The sequence below is a fragment of the Drosophila eugracilis genome, unplaced genomic scaffold (genome assembly GCF_018153835.1).
Source record: "Drosophila eugracilis isolate 14026-0451.02 unplaced genomic scaffold, ASM1815383v1 contig_764, whole genome shotgun sequence".
NCBI lineage: Eukaryota > Metazoa > Arthropoda > Insecta > Diptera > Drosophilidae > Drosophila > Drosophila eugracilis.
In genome coordinates, this window is record NW_024573661.1 from 468,745 (window position 1) to 484,794 (window position 16,050).

Genomic DNA, 16,050 nt, shown 5'->3' on the forward strand with positions numbered 1-16,050 from the left:
TTATGGATCAGCTCTAAAGCAAATCCATTCTAAATATATTTTAAATGTTCTGAAATTGTAGAAACTTAAGAATTCAAGATAAGTGGAAATAAAAAAACATATTTTTCGGATTTATTTTACATTAATTCAACTGTTTTTATAAAAATAAAAAAAATTTTCTTAAGACCTTAACCATTATTAATTATTTACGGTTTCGTATAATGCTTTGTGCAACTACTTTGCATCTTAAAAGAGGCTATGCGCATTACTTTAAACATATATCGCTTTTAGATCGTGATTCCCCCAAAATTGACTATTTCTTTCACACCTTTGTCTTGTTTTCCCGAAAATACCAAAAATACCACATATGTTGGTTTTTACCCACAAGTGCGCCCCTTCTCAACACTATTGCTCATTTGGGCACGTGCTAGGTGTGGACACACTGGCACGCGAGGTAAACACAACACGCAGTATTTCGTCGGAAGTTTACCAGGTTTTCACTTGGCCTGCCGCGCAATAAACCCGCCCAATTAGTGATCAAAGAACGGCATAGATAATGCTCGAATCGAATGGAATACGCTGCGATGAGATAATCGGAAGATTCAAGCGGCAAAAAGCAACTGCGTGTCAAGTGGAAAATAAGTGAAGGGGGTGGCGGGTTGACGAAAAAAACAAAAACAAAACGCAAAACTGAAACCGAAAGACAGCAACAACAACAAAATCGAGTGAAAGAAAAGTGCGTGAAATTCACCTGTCTCCGTGAGCCGATTAATTGATGACGTGGACGCGGACGAAGGACGCAGGGCCACAGGATATATACATATTTTCCAGTGCACATGCACATGCATGCTGCACACACGCACACACATTCACCAAACTCATGCAGAAAACCAGTTGTTTAGTTGTTGCTGCTGTTGTTCTTGTTGTTGTTGTTGCTGTTGCTGCTGCAAATGAGAAGTGCAAGTGAAGCAGCAACAAAAATCCTGCTCTTGAAAGTACAAAGCAAAGAAAAGGAGAAAATAAGTAAGCGGAAAAGGGCCGAGAAGAAGGTGCGACAACGACAAAAAGTTGTTTGTCAACTTGTTGCCAATGTTGCAGGCACAAAGTGGCTGGCTGTACAAAAGCAGCAGCAGCGGCAGGAACAAGAATTTGGCATTTTGCATCGGCTAAATCCAGGCAAAAGTCCCAGGCCCTCAGCAGGATAATAACAAGGAGCTTCCAAACCAAACCACGAGTAGGTGGAAAGATCCAGGATATCCTGCTATTTTGGGTAAGTTTGTCAACTCCAATGAGTTTGCTTGTCATTGCCTAATCCAATTCTTATTCTTGTTTTCCTCAGCCGAAAAGCGGGAAACCCAATGATACTGGTGGAAAATATTCCACATTCTTCTGAGATTTCCTGAATTTTTAATGAAAAAGGTGGTACAAAAACAGCACACAAACTAAATTGATTCGGAAAAGATTTGAAAGAGGTAACCACTAATGTAAACCAATGTAAACCTTCTCTTTTTGCTGGAATCTGAAGAAAATAAAACCAGGCCAATTACCTGCACCAGGACAAGGCAGTCATATTTTGGTAAGTCCACATTAAATAATACAATTAAATAATTACAATTTCAACCTTTTTTTAATTAATTTCTACAACACAAAATCATTCTATTTAATATCCATTTCTCTTATTCTTGCAGTCAGATTTTCGTTCCTGCAAACTATTTTGGTAATTAAAAGAACCCCCGCGGGCAACCATGTCCACGATTACCAGAAGCGCCAGCGCGAGTCCAATGGCGCTCAATGGTGTCATCGATGCCAGCCTCTTCCCCCTGAAGTCCACGGCCGATGTGGTCAATTTGTTCCGTCGCGCTTTAACCTCTGGCATAGAGCCCGATCTCACCCTTGCTCTCCATTGTGGTTGGCTACATCGAGTTGTCTCTGACAACAGGAGAGGCTGCTGCGCAGGCCGCTCAGGCTGCGGCCGCCGCTGCCGCAGCAGGTGACATCAGTCAGGCGGCGACAGGTGTGTATAGTCATCCGTTCATCACTCACACTCACCGTTTACCGCTCGCGTTCACCGTTAACCATTTAGCAAAGGGAAACCAGTTAAAACGGAAGCGGTTGCAGGCAAATTGGATAAGTTTTTGGCCGCTGTTTTTCGTAATTTTTGATAATGGCACAACTTAAACAGGGCTGTTTGACTCTGAAGTCATTAATTGTTCAGTTTGAAGTATCATTTAGTTATAACCCTTCAACGTAGCTTAACTTAATTTTAATTTAAGGCCATTAAATAAGAAATGTTATATACCTTATAAGAGTGTACCACTTAAAACGCCACTAATGAGACTTATTTAATTAGATTATAAAATGAAATTAAAACATTATTAATAGTTCTTCCATTCCATATACAGGTGGAAGCGATGTCATCATGGGAAACAGCGTTCCGTTCCCGGTAGTTACCCACGAACTGATCGCCGGCCTCTATAAGAAATTCCAGACGATCTTGTCGGTGGTCGAAAAGCCAAAGCCCCACCGCCAGGCCACCCGAGAGGTGATCAAGAAGGTATCGGACGTGATCTGGAACTCGCTGATCCGCAGCAGCTACAAGGATCGCGCGCATCTGCAGAACCTCTACAGTTATCTGTCGGGTAATAAGTTGGACTGTTTTGGAGTTGCTCTGGCCGTGGTGGCGGGATGCCAGCTGCTGGGCTACAAAGATGTGCGACTGGCCATTTCCGAGGATCATGCGTGGGTGGTGTTTGGCCAAAAGCGCGTGGAAACCATCGAGGTAACATGGCACGGCAAAGGCAGCGAAGATAAGCGGGGACAGGATATTCGCCCTGGGATCGAATCTGGATCGTGGCTCTACTTGGGTAAGTTGAAAGTTTAATCGTCGTCAGGAAATATTAATCCTTAATAATACTTCCATCGTTTAGGTGGTTTGGCGGTGGTATGCGAGCGTGGAATGGAAGTGGCGGCTATCTGTGCCGCTCTGAATATCTCGCTGACCTCGAACAGTGACTGCGTGGAAGTGGCAGAGCTTCAGCAGCAGCTTTTGTGGTTACTCTATGACCTGGGACACCTTAAACGCTATCCGATGGCTCTGGGCACTCTTGGTGAGCTGGAGGAGATCCATCGGACACATCCGAGCGTTAGTTGCGAGCAGCTATACCGCGAGGCCATAGAATCGGCAAGGACGCACTACCGAAATCATCACGTATATCCGTATACTTACCAGGGAAACTACTATAATAGATTGCTAAAGTACAGAGACGCCTTTGCCGCATGGGCAAATGCGGCGGACGTAATCCGCTTGTATACGTATCAATGCCGGGATGACGAGGAGATCTACAAAGAGCTACTGGACATTGCCAACGAGTTAATACCGTATGTGATGAAAACCGAGAGTTCAGGTCATTCGGCGAGAAGTATTCTACGAGATTCGGAGGTGTTTGCCAATTTGTTGAGATTCTACGACGGCATCTGCCAGTGGGAGGAAGACAGCTTGACGCCCATATTGCATATTGGTTGGGCCAAGCCCCTGGTGAATAATATAACCAAGTTTGATTTCGACATTAGGTCCCAGGTGGTCATAAAGTTGCCTGAGGATCTGGTAGCGGAACAGGCGAAGGCGGAGCAGGCAAGGGCGGAACAGGAGGCTAAGGAAGCTAAGGAGTCAAAGGAAGCTACGGGATTAGAGGCTTTGGAGGGTAATAACAACACGTTGGTGAAAAAGGAAGAGGTAAGCAGATGAATTTTATTAGAAAATTAATTTTTGAAATATAGCTGAACAAAATCCTTAATATAATTTAATAGGGAACTAAACAAAAATTTTGAAGTAACAGGGTTTTATCTTTAATTAATGCCTGCCATCGATATCCTTTTGCTTCCTTGTCCTTGTGCTTTTTTGAAATATTATTTCGATGGAGCACCTTGGAAATATTTAACGCTTCCTTGGTAAAGAACGTCCGTTCCGAGTTATCCGTGAACCTTGTTTATACATATAGTCCCAGTCTCGGTCTGCAGAACAGCACGAATATTTTCTGTCTTGGTCAGAGTCCCTAGAATGCTGCCTATGGCCGTGGTCCAAATCTCTGCAGCTCCTGCAACACGACCTTCTGGATTCCCCAACATGTCTCTTACGGTTCAAACGATGAAGGTACCTATACCTATCCGATTCCCTCGAGGCCCTGCATTGGCAATGCTTGTCGCAATGCAAAATCTTTTAGGGCTCCCAGGTAGGGGAGCATTGATTGTGGCCTGGATCTTCGTCTACAGACCCTTTTGAGTTTTGCTCCTTCGGTTCGCTGTGCTTACTATGTTTAACTAAAAGTTTGATCCTATTCTGGGTTTTTTGTGCTGTAGAGAGTTCTTTGACTGCCGGTTGACTGCAGAATGGGAGTGGGACGTTTATCCTGCTTAGCTTCTGTGGGAATTGGTTGCTCAGTGAGCTGGCGTGGGGCAACTGTCACTACTTGTGGAATTTTAAAGATTCCTTTTAGTTGGTGTACAATATTATATGGATCGTCGTCGTGATTAAGCAATATTTTCTTTACAAGATCCAGCTTGTCGGCGAGTTCTTTCTGTTCTCTGCTTAAGCGACGTATCTTGCACTTTAGATCCTCGACGATTTGAATCTTGGCTTTAAGATCTTGTGTGGTCTTGGTACACTTTTCCCTTAGAATTTTCCACGTCAAAAAATCGCAGATAGATTCTGGTTGGTTCCCCTTATTTGAAGAGATTGAAAATGCTATGTCCGGCCTTTGATGTTTTCTCAGTATTATCATTGGTCAATAATTTTGCTGGCAGATCAGATTTCTGGCCACTCGGCTCCACCTCGGCCTCGCTCTCCGAGGGAAGGGATACCAGTTTACTCTCGGCGAGAAATCCACAGGCATTTGTGATTTCCTTTCGAGGCTTCGGTTTTTGGGTCGGTTGTATGATAGGCCGTTCCTGTTCTAACTTTTTGAATCTTGGCAGTTCTCCCATTCGACCATCCAGGCTATTTCTTCTTTCGTATTTGAATGTATCCATAGAATAGTTAAAGATCATTGATTTACATTTATAAATCGCATTTTTGCCTCCATTTGCAAACCCGGAGCTCTCGGGAGCCCTACAAAGCCCAATCCGCGAGTCTTTCCTGACTTTTTTGGCGTCATATTCACTCCCATCGTCGTTTTTTTTGAAGAATTTGTAGATCCAGTTGCAAAACTCCACCTGATTGTGCCCACTAATTAAGTCTCCCACCGGCAATTGCCGATTAACTTTTAGTTTTTCCATACAGTTGCCCAGTATCCGAAAGTTGATCTCAAAGTCAGTCTTTTTGTACGTATAAAACTTGACTTTATGAATCTGAATCGAAGTGGGGAATAGTCTATGCATGACTTGGCAGTATACTGCTCCGGTCTTAAGGTCATCCATGCTCCGTAAATCGCAATCTAGTGTTTGGTTAAGAAACACCATCAGGATCCTTATGGAAACCATCTCCGTTTTTTGTACCACAACATTTGTAGCAAATCTATTCTTTAGTTTTTTGGATTGTTCCATTGTTCCAGCTTTAACGATTAAACGATTAACTTGCTTTCGCTGCAATTCTTACAGATTACTCTTTCTTGATCTCTAGTTAGAGCTCGCGTTCGTAAACCTCATTTGTTTGAGTTCAACGGAACGTTATAATATTTAAATATGTATAGAGAGGCCTATTTATTATAGATGAAGTGGCTTTAGTAATTTGTAGTTTGATTTTGCTCTTTGTTTTGAAGCCTTGCAGATAGCAAAATAACAGCCTTCTAAGATTTACTTTTAAAATTTAACAAAAATTATGTCTTTCTAGTGTTATTACTGAACAAAATTATTAATTTGATCTTTACTTTTTGCCAGAAGACAAAAAGTTCGGAGTTGCCGACTACTTTGGCCGATTTAACCGCTGCCTGCGGCGAGAAAATCCTTAATCCAGACTTCCTGCTCCAGGGCGGAGGTCAGCCCTTTGCCGACCAGAAGCAACAAGCTTCTGTTGAGGAATCGGATATTATTGAACTCCACAACAACAATAATAACAGCAACAGCAATAACAACAACCATAATTCCGACAAAAAGGAGGTTCCAGCAAACACAGCAACAACAACAACAACTAATGCAAGCAATGGCAGTAGCACCTCTGTCCAATTGCCCGTTTCTAGCGAGGCTAGCAATGCCGGCCAAGCCCAGTCCCAAAATCTTACAAATGCCCAACAGGGCAAACCACAGCACAAAGAAGCTAAAAATGAGGAGATGAGTGACGACTACGACCCCTTCGAGATAATGCTCAAGAGGCCAGTAATCACGTTGTACAGCCAAAAGATGAAGGGCCTAAAGGATCTCTTGCTGGCCGAAAAGCTCAACACCCATGCCATTTCTCTCCAAGTCACCGCCCAGTCGGTTGCCTCCCGAAAGGTTCGGGGAGTGGAGAAACAATCGGCTACAATTTCAGCCACCATTACAGCTATTTCGTCAAACTCCGGCGACAATCTGCTAAGTGGCGTTGGTGGTGGAGGAGGTAGTGGTTCAGGGGCCACAGGCGGAGCGTCGTTATCATCATCGTCCCCAGGAGGAGATTCAATAGCCGCCTCACGTCCAAAGAGAACGCGTCGCGAGTAATCCTCATTGTTGTGTATTACATATTGGAAAATTCTTTATTAATCAAGTGTGCTAGTGTAGGTGGTTCGATTTTTTTTTGTGGATTATGTAATTGCTAACTTATTATTTTCTTTACTAAGTTTTATTAAAGTCAAGGACTGACATAATTAAGTCAAAACAGACGTATACATTAAATTGGAAATATTTTTTATACATTTTTAAAGAAAATTGTTTTATAAGTTAGAGATCCAAGATTCATTTTCGACCATTTGACCTATCAAAGTTTTGTCTTGAACCGTAGAAAATCGAGCCACCATAAGACCGCGCACATAATATATATGCTATCATATTTTTGATGTTCGATGTGTATTTATATAGTTCGTAAGCGCGAGACGAAACAAAAAAATGAAGCCGTTATAGAACGCTTAGCGTTGAAAAAAGAAATATAAAATGTGAAACACACACTGACATGTCCCAACAAACAAAAACAGGCACACAAAACGCTAAGTTATGCTAAGTATTTATAACGTATTTTTAGCTGTTATAGTTTTCTTTTATGTATTTATTGCTATAACTGTCTATTTCCCCTCCATCATGTTTGAACATTTTTTTATTATTATTGTTTAAGCGTAACTTAATTGGTGCTCTTTTTCGAAATCGAAAGCAGAAAATCGGTTCTATATATGATTTTGATTAAATTTTTATCAACAAGAAAACTTGATGGAAATCTAAAATGGATATCGAACTGCTCATATTTATGTATTTACTTTAAAGCATTTTATTGAGGCTAAGCTGTTTGATTTAACTCGATTTACATGTATACCCTGTAATATTTAAGAATTCAATACTTTGTTACGAACTGTTGACTTGAAACAACGAAACAGTTGGCAAATCCGAATGGTAAACAAAAGAATACATATTTAACACTTCCTCTATATGTGATACAACACTTTTTCTAGAAAAGCTTTCATATTATCGTATAAAACTAAATAGAATTAACCACTCTCCACACACTTTAAACGAAAACCACTCAAGTGGGCTGGCAGCAGCAGCAGGACCGGCTCTTGTTTAGAGATAATCCAGTCCAGAATATATATGCCGACCCTAAGAACTTGTCACCCCATTTAGAGCAACAGCAATTATGGACAAAATCGGAGCTTGTAACAAATTGTTAAATGATGATAATAATTGCATTGAATTTAATTTGATTTGTGCGTAGAGCATCTGTGATGAATAATAATGTTTAGAAGAGAGAAACAGAATGTTAAGGAGAAAAGTGGAGAGCCCGAGACAGCACACAAAACTGATCAACAATATAACTAATCAAATGTAAGGTGTTTTATTCCTCATATATTACATTAGCAGACTTAAAGCAACACACAAGTGAAATCAAAACAAACTATTTAATTATGTAGATTTGCAGAGAGCAACAACTGAATGTTAAATGTTGAACTACAGTTATATATAAATTTAAACTAGATACTGAAACTAACAAAACAACAACAAAGAACTATATATTTTGGCATACAAAATTTTTAACATTAAGTAAAGTGGAGAGCATGGATAAGAATTGAGAAATAGTTTTTATTTTCATTAAATTTTGGACAGCACGAAATCCAACCCAGAAATAGACAAAACTAAAAGTTCGCTATGCAATAAATCAAAAGGCAGCAACTCAAGTAAAGAAACAATATGAAAACCTATAAGCATATAACATATATATTTATTAATGTTAAAATAACGTACTTTTTGCTCTAATTGTTTAAAATAGCCAACCAGCATCAACAGTTAAAATAAATGTAGCTTAAAATCCAAATGCTCAATAATCCTTTTAGCTTGAAAGTCAAATAGCCAACAGTAAAAATGTTATACAAATCATTAAATGCATAAAAAAAATAATTATTTGATGAAAAGTCTTTATGAACCGAGGAAAATAAATATCATGTTAAAGTATTACATTTGATTCACAAGTATACATTATTTGTCCTAAAATTGTAGAAATACATTTTAATTTACTAAGGAATTATCCCCGGCTCGTAAAGTTTTTTTAAACTTGTGTTTTATTGGGCTGAGAAGAAAAATGTATTTTACATTCTGCTGTTTAGGACAAATCAAATTTGCATAATGTATGTCAATAATTTAATTGACAACTATCAAGCTCAGCAATAACTTCCGAAATCCAAAGGTACTATCCCAATTAGAAAATTTACTTTCAAAAAGTGCTAAACCCTTTTAAAAGGTTCCCAAGTATACTCAAATTCAGTTACAAAATTAAACACATAATAATTTCTCAACATATTCTTTATCCGTTAATTTCTGTTAAATTTCCGTGTAGGAAAGAACATCTCTATTAGCGAATTATTTGTTTATCAAGAAGTGCCAAGTGAGAAAGTGTTATAGCACCTCTTTAGCGGTTGTGTGCAAGGTTATAAAAATAGCTAGGATTTTTGCATTACTACTTAGAATAAATACTCTGACAACCAAAAATTGGTCAGTATTTTTTAATAAACTATAAGATGTTTTTCTGAATAACCGTTGGTCACACTGGAAACGAAAAGTGACTAGCATTTTTGGAGAAAATAACGCAAATAGCGTCGAAAACATTGTTTAAAAGCCATTTCATTAATATAAAAAAATCAAAATGTCTGCTCCTGATAAGGAAAAGGAGAAAGAGAAGGAGGAGACCAACAACAAGGGCGAAGATTTGGGTCTGCTGGAGGAGGACGATGAGTTCGAAGAGTTTCCCGCCGAAGGTAAAACTATAAGTTGTTAAATCAATTTTTTTATAATGTCTTGCCTTGCAGATTTCCGTGTTGGCGACGACGAGGAGGAACTGAATGTATGGGAGGATAACTGGGATGATGACAACGTGGAGGACGATTTCAGCCAGCAGTTGAAGGCCCATCTGGAGAGCAAGAAAATGGAGACGTGAACCGGCCCCGACCTCTTTGTTCAATCCTAACCATAAAAACGAGCTAAGCTGTTTTGCAGTTTATAGAATAAAATCAGTATATTAAGTTGAACTCAACTGCCAGTATTCCCCGAGAGCATCAGAGAGCTGCTCACAAAAAATGGCATGAAGCTTCTCCTGCTCAGAATTCTTCTGGTCGATCTCTAACAGGCGGTTATTAAGATCTTCCAGGCCTTTATCGCGCTTCTCGCAATCTACCTTCAGCTTTTCAAGTTCCTTCTGAAGCTTTTCATTCTCCACATCGTGTTTCTGCTTCATGACCTCGTACTGCTGATCGCAAAGGGATAGTTCCTGCTTCTTGGCCTCTACATCCTGGCGACGCTCCTGGTAATTGGTCCTCAAGGTGTGCTCCTGCTTCTCTATCGCCTCCAGCTTCTTTGAACTCTCTTTGTAATCCTCCAATTTGCTTAAAGGAATTACAGCCGTGGCCTTCTCCAGAGCAGTGACTATTTGCTGGCTAGTTTCAATAATCCGGCAGTGTTCGTTGGCCACTTGCTCTTTGCTGGCCAATTCGGCCTTGCAGCTTTCGATGTGCGAGGATGAGCTCTTGATTTTTCTGTGAGGGGAGAAATTGTCAACAGGAAACTACAGGTTTTGCCGGTATAACTCACTCTCGTAGTTCGTTCACTTGATCGTCTTTTACAACCAGCTGCTCCCAGTGATCTATGCGTTTGTCCAGCTCCGTCTGCTGTTGATCGAGGAGTTCAAGGGCATTGCTCTTTTCGATGCAGGATTTTTTTATGGGAAGGAGCTTTGCTTCGGTATCCTGCAATTCTTTCTTAAGCTGGTCAATGGCCACCTCGCTTTCCTGTGTCTTCTGCTTGCACTGTTGCAATTGCTGAATCTTGGCTTTGACTTCAGCTGTCAGAGAGTTCTTCAGTTTGATGTCCTCCTCCACGGGTACCAGAACATTCTTCTTGAACATTTTATAGTATGCCAGGTAGTTAAAAAGGCAGCTTAGGATGGACAATGTTTTTTTCACTGCTACAGGGGAGGAGTATTGATTAGCTAATACTGCTAACATGAGTTTAAAGTCTTTTTGGTAGTATTTTTTTGAACATATAAAGATCATAACAAGTTTTTTGAGAGACTACATTTTTGATTGGATATTATATAATTTATTTATAACTGAGAACAATGACTCTTCATTTGAATAGCAGTTCTCCCTTAAATGTAATTAAAAATTTTATATATGTGCATATGAAGCCGCAATTCCAAAACCAAGCTTACCTGGATTGAGTATATCCACATAGGTATAGGTTTTGTTTGGAAAGGTAATGTGAAGTATGCGCTCTACTTGGCGGCACACTTTGATTAGGAAAATGCGCGCTTCCCGCGACGAGTTCGCGAGATCGCATCCAATCCTATAAGGAGGCTCCAGGCGGAACCCGAAAGCACGCAGATAGTGCACAAATATTTTGGTGACAATTTGCTCGGTGGGATTGGCCAAGTCGTTTTGACAGATGTTGATGTCCGGCATCAGATAGTTTCCCTGGTCCACCAATCTTCCAATTTCAGCTGAAACAGCCATTTCAATTTATTAATTTTATTTCTATTTTACTTTTGTAATGAGCGCTTGAGTGGCTTGGTGTGACCAAATTATGATAGGTCATAAATTGGAAGAAAGAAGGGGTATTCCATTTACGTTACTTTTATATAGAATTTAAATTAATGATTTATTGCCTTATACTATAAGGCCTCTAGTATAGATTATTCAATTTTTTAAATTAAAGTAAATAAAATGTTTAAATATTATGTCTTTACTTATAATAGGTATTATTTTTCTTTAACATATATATCATAATTTTTCTCATATCTACGTTTTAACACGGCTTTAATTTTAATATTGTGAGTTTCTTATAATAAATTAAAAATTATTTTTAAACATGGATCGATTTAAAATATATTTTAAGTGCAGGCCATTAATACCAAAAAATACCACAATTATTATGCGTGAATTATAAAATAACGGTATAACCGGCTTCCGGTTGCCATGGCTTTTTTTATTTATCAAGTTTCTTTGTTCTTTTGGTTTCTAAAAATCCGTAAAATGGCATCCTCCAGCGCTGTCGAAGATGAACACCTCACAGACTCCGATTTAACCGATGATGAAGGTGAGTTAGTGCCTTTATTTCCATTCAATTACCTTTCAAATTTAAAATCCAAGAGCGCAGTGTCGAGCCGCGTCAGGAAGAGCTTCGTCCTGAGACTCCGAAACCCTCTTATAGCGACGAGGAACTGCACCAGTTGGTGGGTTATATACAGCGAATGAGTGTGCTGAGCTGTTTGGATCATAGAGACTGGCATGAGAGAACTCTGGACATTATCCGACGTTGGCTCTTGGAAGTGCACGAGCCACTGTTGACCATATACTATGATAAAGATGCACTATCCGCATGTCTGGGTATACCCACGACTTGTGTCTCGGATCTTAGTTATTTTCGCCGGGAACCGAATGAAATCTTTAGCGTGGACGGTTTCCATGATGAAGTCAACTTTGGTACCCTGACGAGCGATGTGGATGGTTGTTTGATGGAGTTACTGGATCGTTTGTACGCTCCCTACTTCCGGAACTATCTGGAATGGAATGCCACGTTGCGAAATCGATTTTGCTTTAGCTTAGACCGGTTTCTGGCTTTCCTCACCGGAATGCATCACCAAATCTCTGGCGTGGCCGTGCTGTATGTGCCTTTTGTCATTAAGGAAATGGCAGCTGGACCCGTTGATCGACAGTTGGTCAGGAGTCTGGAGGGTATCGCTCTATACTGGACCACGCAGATTCGCACTTTGCTGGGCGATGATACGTTGACAGTACCCCATGATCTGGCCACCGTGCGGGATGAGTTCGAGTTTTGGGAATATCGTTGTGAGTTAAAATTTGTTATTAAAAAATCTTTCTATGTCTCTAAATCGTATTCTTTGAAATCATGTTACCTGCGCTTCAGAAATGATATAATATTCAGTAAAGATTCTAAGGTAACTATAGATTATCAATTTGAACGATGTTTAATGATTTCAAGATTATGAATGCTTTATTTTAATAAACCCTACATTGCTCCAATATTATTTATTATTTCTCCTTTTTCTTAGATGAAGTTATTCAAGGTATCAATGACCAATTGGCTCAATCAGACGTACAGAAGGTGTTGTTATTATTGCATAACGCCAATTCCGTTCACAGTCCCCAAATGGATTGTCTTATAGAGAGAGCTAAGCAGGAGCTTCTTAAGTCTTTGTCAAATATCAAGTATTTGCACCTGCTGATCGAGCCCTGCTCGAAAATCGATGAGGCAGCAAGCCCGGCTGACTTGACGAAGCTTTTACCACGTATAATTCACCTTATACGTTTCATTTGGTTGAACTCTGATTACTACAATACCACTAGACTTATTACTGGATTATTCCGGAATTTGAGTAATCAGATAATAAGGTAAATTAAAGTATTATATTAAGTATAAATACATATCTGAGAATATTTACTATAATTTTCAGATTCTGCACGAATCAAACAAAGGTCGAGGAGATCCTTTCAGGAAAGCCGCGCTTTGGAATCAAGATATGCAATGCGGCCATAGATTGTTGCCTGGCTTACAGAGGAATCTATGACAAAATATCTAAGGATTTAGCGCAGAAACAGACCCAATTGGCTTGGGATCTAGATGAGGGACTTATCTTTAACCATATTGATGCCTTTGTGGAGCGTCTAAATGATGTGATCGACATTTGCGAATCCATGATTGTGTTCGGTCGTTTGGATGAAAATGGGAGCATACCGAAGCCTGCTTTTGGTGGCACTTGCGGTGAGGAGCTGGAGAAGATTGCCGAAAGTGTGGAGCATCAGTTTCTGGGTACCTTAAACCATTTGCAGGACACTTCCCAGGCATACATTTTAAATGTACATCGCTCAGATTGGTATAAAGATGTTGGCAATTTTCGCAGAAGCATGCAGAAACTCGAGGAGACGGTTCAGAGATTGATCTTTAATGTGTTCCAGCACGTGTCCAATGTGGAGGAGACTTTGGAGGCTCTCCAGGCCATGTTATTCTTCTCTTATCGCCAGAGAGGAACTCTAAGGAAAACCTACCTAAAAGAAACGAGCAAGTTGTGGAGAATGTTCTCCAAGGAAATGGATGATACATCAAGAAAGCTGTTGGAAGAGCGAAGACAAGAATCGTGGTTATCCAAAAATGTGTCCACAGCTCTTAGTTACCGCATTAATTTGGAACGCTTGACCTGGCTAAGAGATCGCTTGAAGAATGCAGAATGGCTTCCGCCTGTTAAAGAATCCTCGCCAGCTTTAGTTAAATTTGATTCACTGCGTCACGAGTTCCAAAAAGAAATTCGACAGGCCTACGAAGATTGGGTGGTTAAGTGTTGTGGAGTTTCCGGAGATCTCTGCCAGCGCTTGGATCGCTATCTGATTGTTCGGAGTAAAAAATTTAAAGGTCTCCTGGAGTGCAATATTGACCCATCTGTACTGGAGCTATGTGAGCAGGCTCAGCACTTTGAAAGGATGGGTTTCGCCATCCCCAATACTCTCAAAAAACTCTATGAACGATTCGATGTTATAAGATCCTTATATAATGGAATAATCCACCTTGCCCTCAGTCACAATCGCATTTTAAGTGTTCTCAGTGAACGAGAGAGGAAACTATTTCGACCTCTGACACAAGCCTGTGACCGGCAGCTGGCTCCTGGGATTTTCAAAATTACCTATGAATCTGAACTAAATGAGGAATACTTCGAAGATGGCAAAGAGTTCATTGCAGAGTTTCAGGAGCTGGTTCATATATTCAAGCGTGCGAATCGGGGCGTGGCCAGAAGTTGTGAGAAGATTTGCGACACCTGTTTGCTGCATTTTGCGTTCTCTGGCTCTGTGGATATGTCGGTGTTCCAACAGCAACTGTCCAGCAGGCTGAGTTCCTCCTTTGACATTTTAAGGAGCTACTACAGCAAAATAGTGGAGCTGTTGTCGGCCTTTAGTCGACAGTTCCAGTCAGTGGAGGACGAGGTAAGTGGCTCTAAATCACATACAGTATGAAATACAATTTTTACTGGCTGATCAAAAAAATGCTTTTTAGCTATAATTGAATAAATGAATTTAACAAAAGGAGGGCAAAGCAAAGAATGTGAAGCCCCTTATTCCTATTTTCATTTTAATTAATATTTTTTTAGATTAAAATTGAAACTAGACTAATTGATCGATCTGAATGCTTTTGGTTTGTATTTATACCAGATGTCTGTGGAATGGATAGCCTATGTGAACGATATGGACGACATGCTAGCCAGCTCATTAATGACCAGTGCCCGCGGTTCCTTGACCAAACTATACGAGGCCCTGCACTGCGACGAGGATATGGAGTCTGCTCCCGTAATAGTCCTTGAATCGGACGTGAAAGATGGTGAAATTGTCTTTAGTCCCGACATGAATGCTATCGCAGATATGATAAATGGAATCGTGGACAGTATTCGCAGCATGTTGGATCAATTTCCGCGACTGGGATACAAACTAAAGCTCCCTAAAAAGCAGCAGCGTCAGGGATTCGCCTGTGTTTTCAGAGAGGATCAGGAATGCTCGGAGTTGATGAGAAGCATTCAAGCGGAGATCGGTATTCAGCGCGAGGCGATAGCCAAGTACGAATCAGTATGGAATCAACATCGTGTTCTGTGGGAGACCACGGAGGAGGAATTCCGGCAGCGCATCCAGTCCAGTTCACGGACAGCTGGGGTCTTTGAAGGTGGAATCGAGCACTACAGTGCTCTGGCGGATGATGTCATCTTCGAGGATGCCATTACAAACGTCTACTTTATTCTGGTCAACCAGAATGCTCTGAAGACCACCATCCTAGATTGGATAGAAAAGTGGCAGGCTCTGAATATCAAAATGCTGCTGGATCATGCAAGCAACTTGATGAGGGGTAAGTTTGGCTTACTACTCTTGGTGTTCCAATAGAGTCAGTAAAGAAATTTATATTTATATCTTTTCTAGCCACCTACCGATACATGCGACGTAATGAGAGGAATGTGTTGAAGGTTCCTCGTACCATTCGTGAAACCGTGGCTGCCAAACAGCTTCTTGAACAACTCCTCAAAGAGGTTCCACTGAAGCAATCAGCCTTTAGTCCCATGCTGGAACTCTTTGTGCTCCTACACAAATATCAGGTGCAGCTAACCGAGAAAACACATCAGCAAGTGATGGGATTGGAGTCTGCTTGGCTGCACTACCTCCAAGTCCTGGGAGAGGCGGATGAAATGTTGGATAATGAAGATAGTGAAACCAAATTGGAGTTGGCCAAACACGGCGAAAAGTTCAAGTTAATACTAAAAGAGTTTCTCGAAGATTTCTACTCGAAGTTACCAAAGAAATGAAAAAGTCTCTGTACTTAACTTTCTTTACTTTTCTACTTCAATATTTCCTTAACTCTTAAAGTATAAAATTCAATTCCCGCACCTTTTTAATTTAAGTATTTGTTTAGTTAACTAAAACCTACTCA

At 40.4% G+C, this 16,050-nt stretch overlaps 5 protein-coding genes across 5 annotated transcripts; 3 read left to right on the top strand and 2 right to left on the bottom strand.

Moving 5' to 3' along the window:
- Positions 1-1,465: 1,465 nt before the first annotated feature.
- LOC108107052 (menin) lies at positions 1,466-7,520 on the top strand. Its single transcript, XM_017214415.2, is given in 6 exon segments — positions 1,466-1,555; positions 1,668-1,871; positions 1,873-1,993; positions 2,382-2,843; positions 2,907-3,712; positions 5,851-7,520. Coding segments are annotated over 5 exon segments (2,292 nt in total). The 5' UTR covers positions 1,466-1,555; positions 1,668-1,724; the 3' UTR covers positions 6,607-7,520.
- Positions 4,123-5,674, bottom strand: LOC108107053 (microtubule-associated protein RP/EB family member 1C). Its single transcript, XM_017214417.2, has one exon. The coding sequence runs from the start codon at positions 5,515-5,517 to the stop codon at positions 4,699-4,701; it is 819 nt and encodes a 272-aa protein (XP_017069906.2). The 5' UTR covers positions 5,518-5,674; the 3' UTR covers positions 4,123-4,698.
- Positions 7,521-9,105: 1,585 nt separating the features above from the next.
- LOC108106857 (probable 26S proteasome complex subunit sem1) lies at positions 9,106-9,608 on the top strand. The gene is made up of 2 exons (XM_017214100.2): positions 9,106-9,338; positions 9,390-9,608. Exons 1-2 carry the CDS (start codon positions 9,227-9,229, stop codon positions 9,515-9,517), a joined length of 240 nt encoding a protein of 79 aa, XP_017069589.1. The 5' UTR covers positions 9,106-9,226; the 3' UTR covers positions 9,518-9,608.
- LOC108106856 (kinetochore protein Nuf2-B) lies at positions 9,574-11,141 on the bottom strand. Its single transcript, XM_017214099.2, has 3 exons — positions 10,787-11,141; positions 10,168-10,540; positions 9,574-10,112 (listed from the first exon to the last, which is right to left on the bottom strand). Exons 1-3 carry the CDS (start codon positions 11,085-11,087, stop codon positions 9,599-9,601), a joined length of 1,188 nt encoding a protein of 395 aa, XP_017069588.2. The 5' UTR covers positions 11,088-11,141; the 3' UTR covers positions 9,574-9,598.
- A 401-nt stretch (positions 11,142-11,542) lies between these two features.
- LOC108106908 (dynein-1-beta heavy chain, flagellar inner arm I1 complex) lies at positions 11,543-15,925 on the top strand. Its single transcript, XM_017214159.2, has 6 exons — positions 11,543-11,670; positions 11,724-12,422; positions 12,647-12,986; positions 13,049-14,567; positions 14,793-15,474; positions 15,546-15,925. Exons 1-6 carry the CDS (start codon positions 11,550-11,552, stop codon positions 15,923-15,925), a joined length of 3,741 nt encoding a protein of 1,246 aa, XP_017069648.1. The 5' UTR covers positions 11,543-11,549.
- Positions 15,926-16,050: the final 125 nt, after the last annotated feature.

Coding starts and splice junctions, on each gene's coding strand:
- LOC108107053 (XM_017214417.2), bottom strand. CDS start 5,517: ATGGAACAATCCAAAAAACTAAAGAATAGATTTGCTACAAATGTTGTG.
- LOC108106908 (XM_017214159.2), top strand. CDS start 11,550: ATGGCTTTTTTTATTTATCAAGTTTCTTTGTTCTTTTGGTTTCTAAAA. Junction 11,671..11,723: donor CGATTTAACCGATGATGAAG/GTGAGTTAGTGC, acceptor TTAAAATCCAAG/AGCGCAGTGTCGAGCCGCGT. Junction 12,423..12,646: donor CGAGTTTTGGGAATATCGTT/GTGAGTTAAAAT, acceptor CCTTTTTCTTAG/ATGAAGTTATTCAAGGTATC.
- LOC108106856 (XM_017214099.2), bottom strand. CDS start 11,087: ATGGCTGTTTCAGCTGAAATTGGAAGATTGGTGGACCAGGGAAACTAT. Junction 10,541..10,786: donor TGTGGATATACTCAATCCAG/GTAAGCTTGGTT, acceptor CCTCCCCTGTAG/CAGTGAAAAAAACATTGTCC. Junction 10,113..10,167: donor CAAGTGAACGAACTACGAGA/GTGAGTTATACC, acceptor CTCCCCTCACAG/AAAAATCAAGAGCTCATCCT.
- LOC108106857 (XM_017214100.2), top strand. CDS start 9,227: ATGTCTGCTCCTGATAAGGAAAAGGAGAAAGAGAAGGAGGAGACCAAC. Junction 9,339..9,389: donor CGAAGAGTTTCCCGCCGAAG/GTAAAACTATAA, acceptor CTTGCCTTGCAG/ATTTCCGTGTTGGCGACGAC.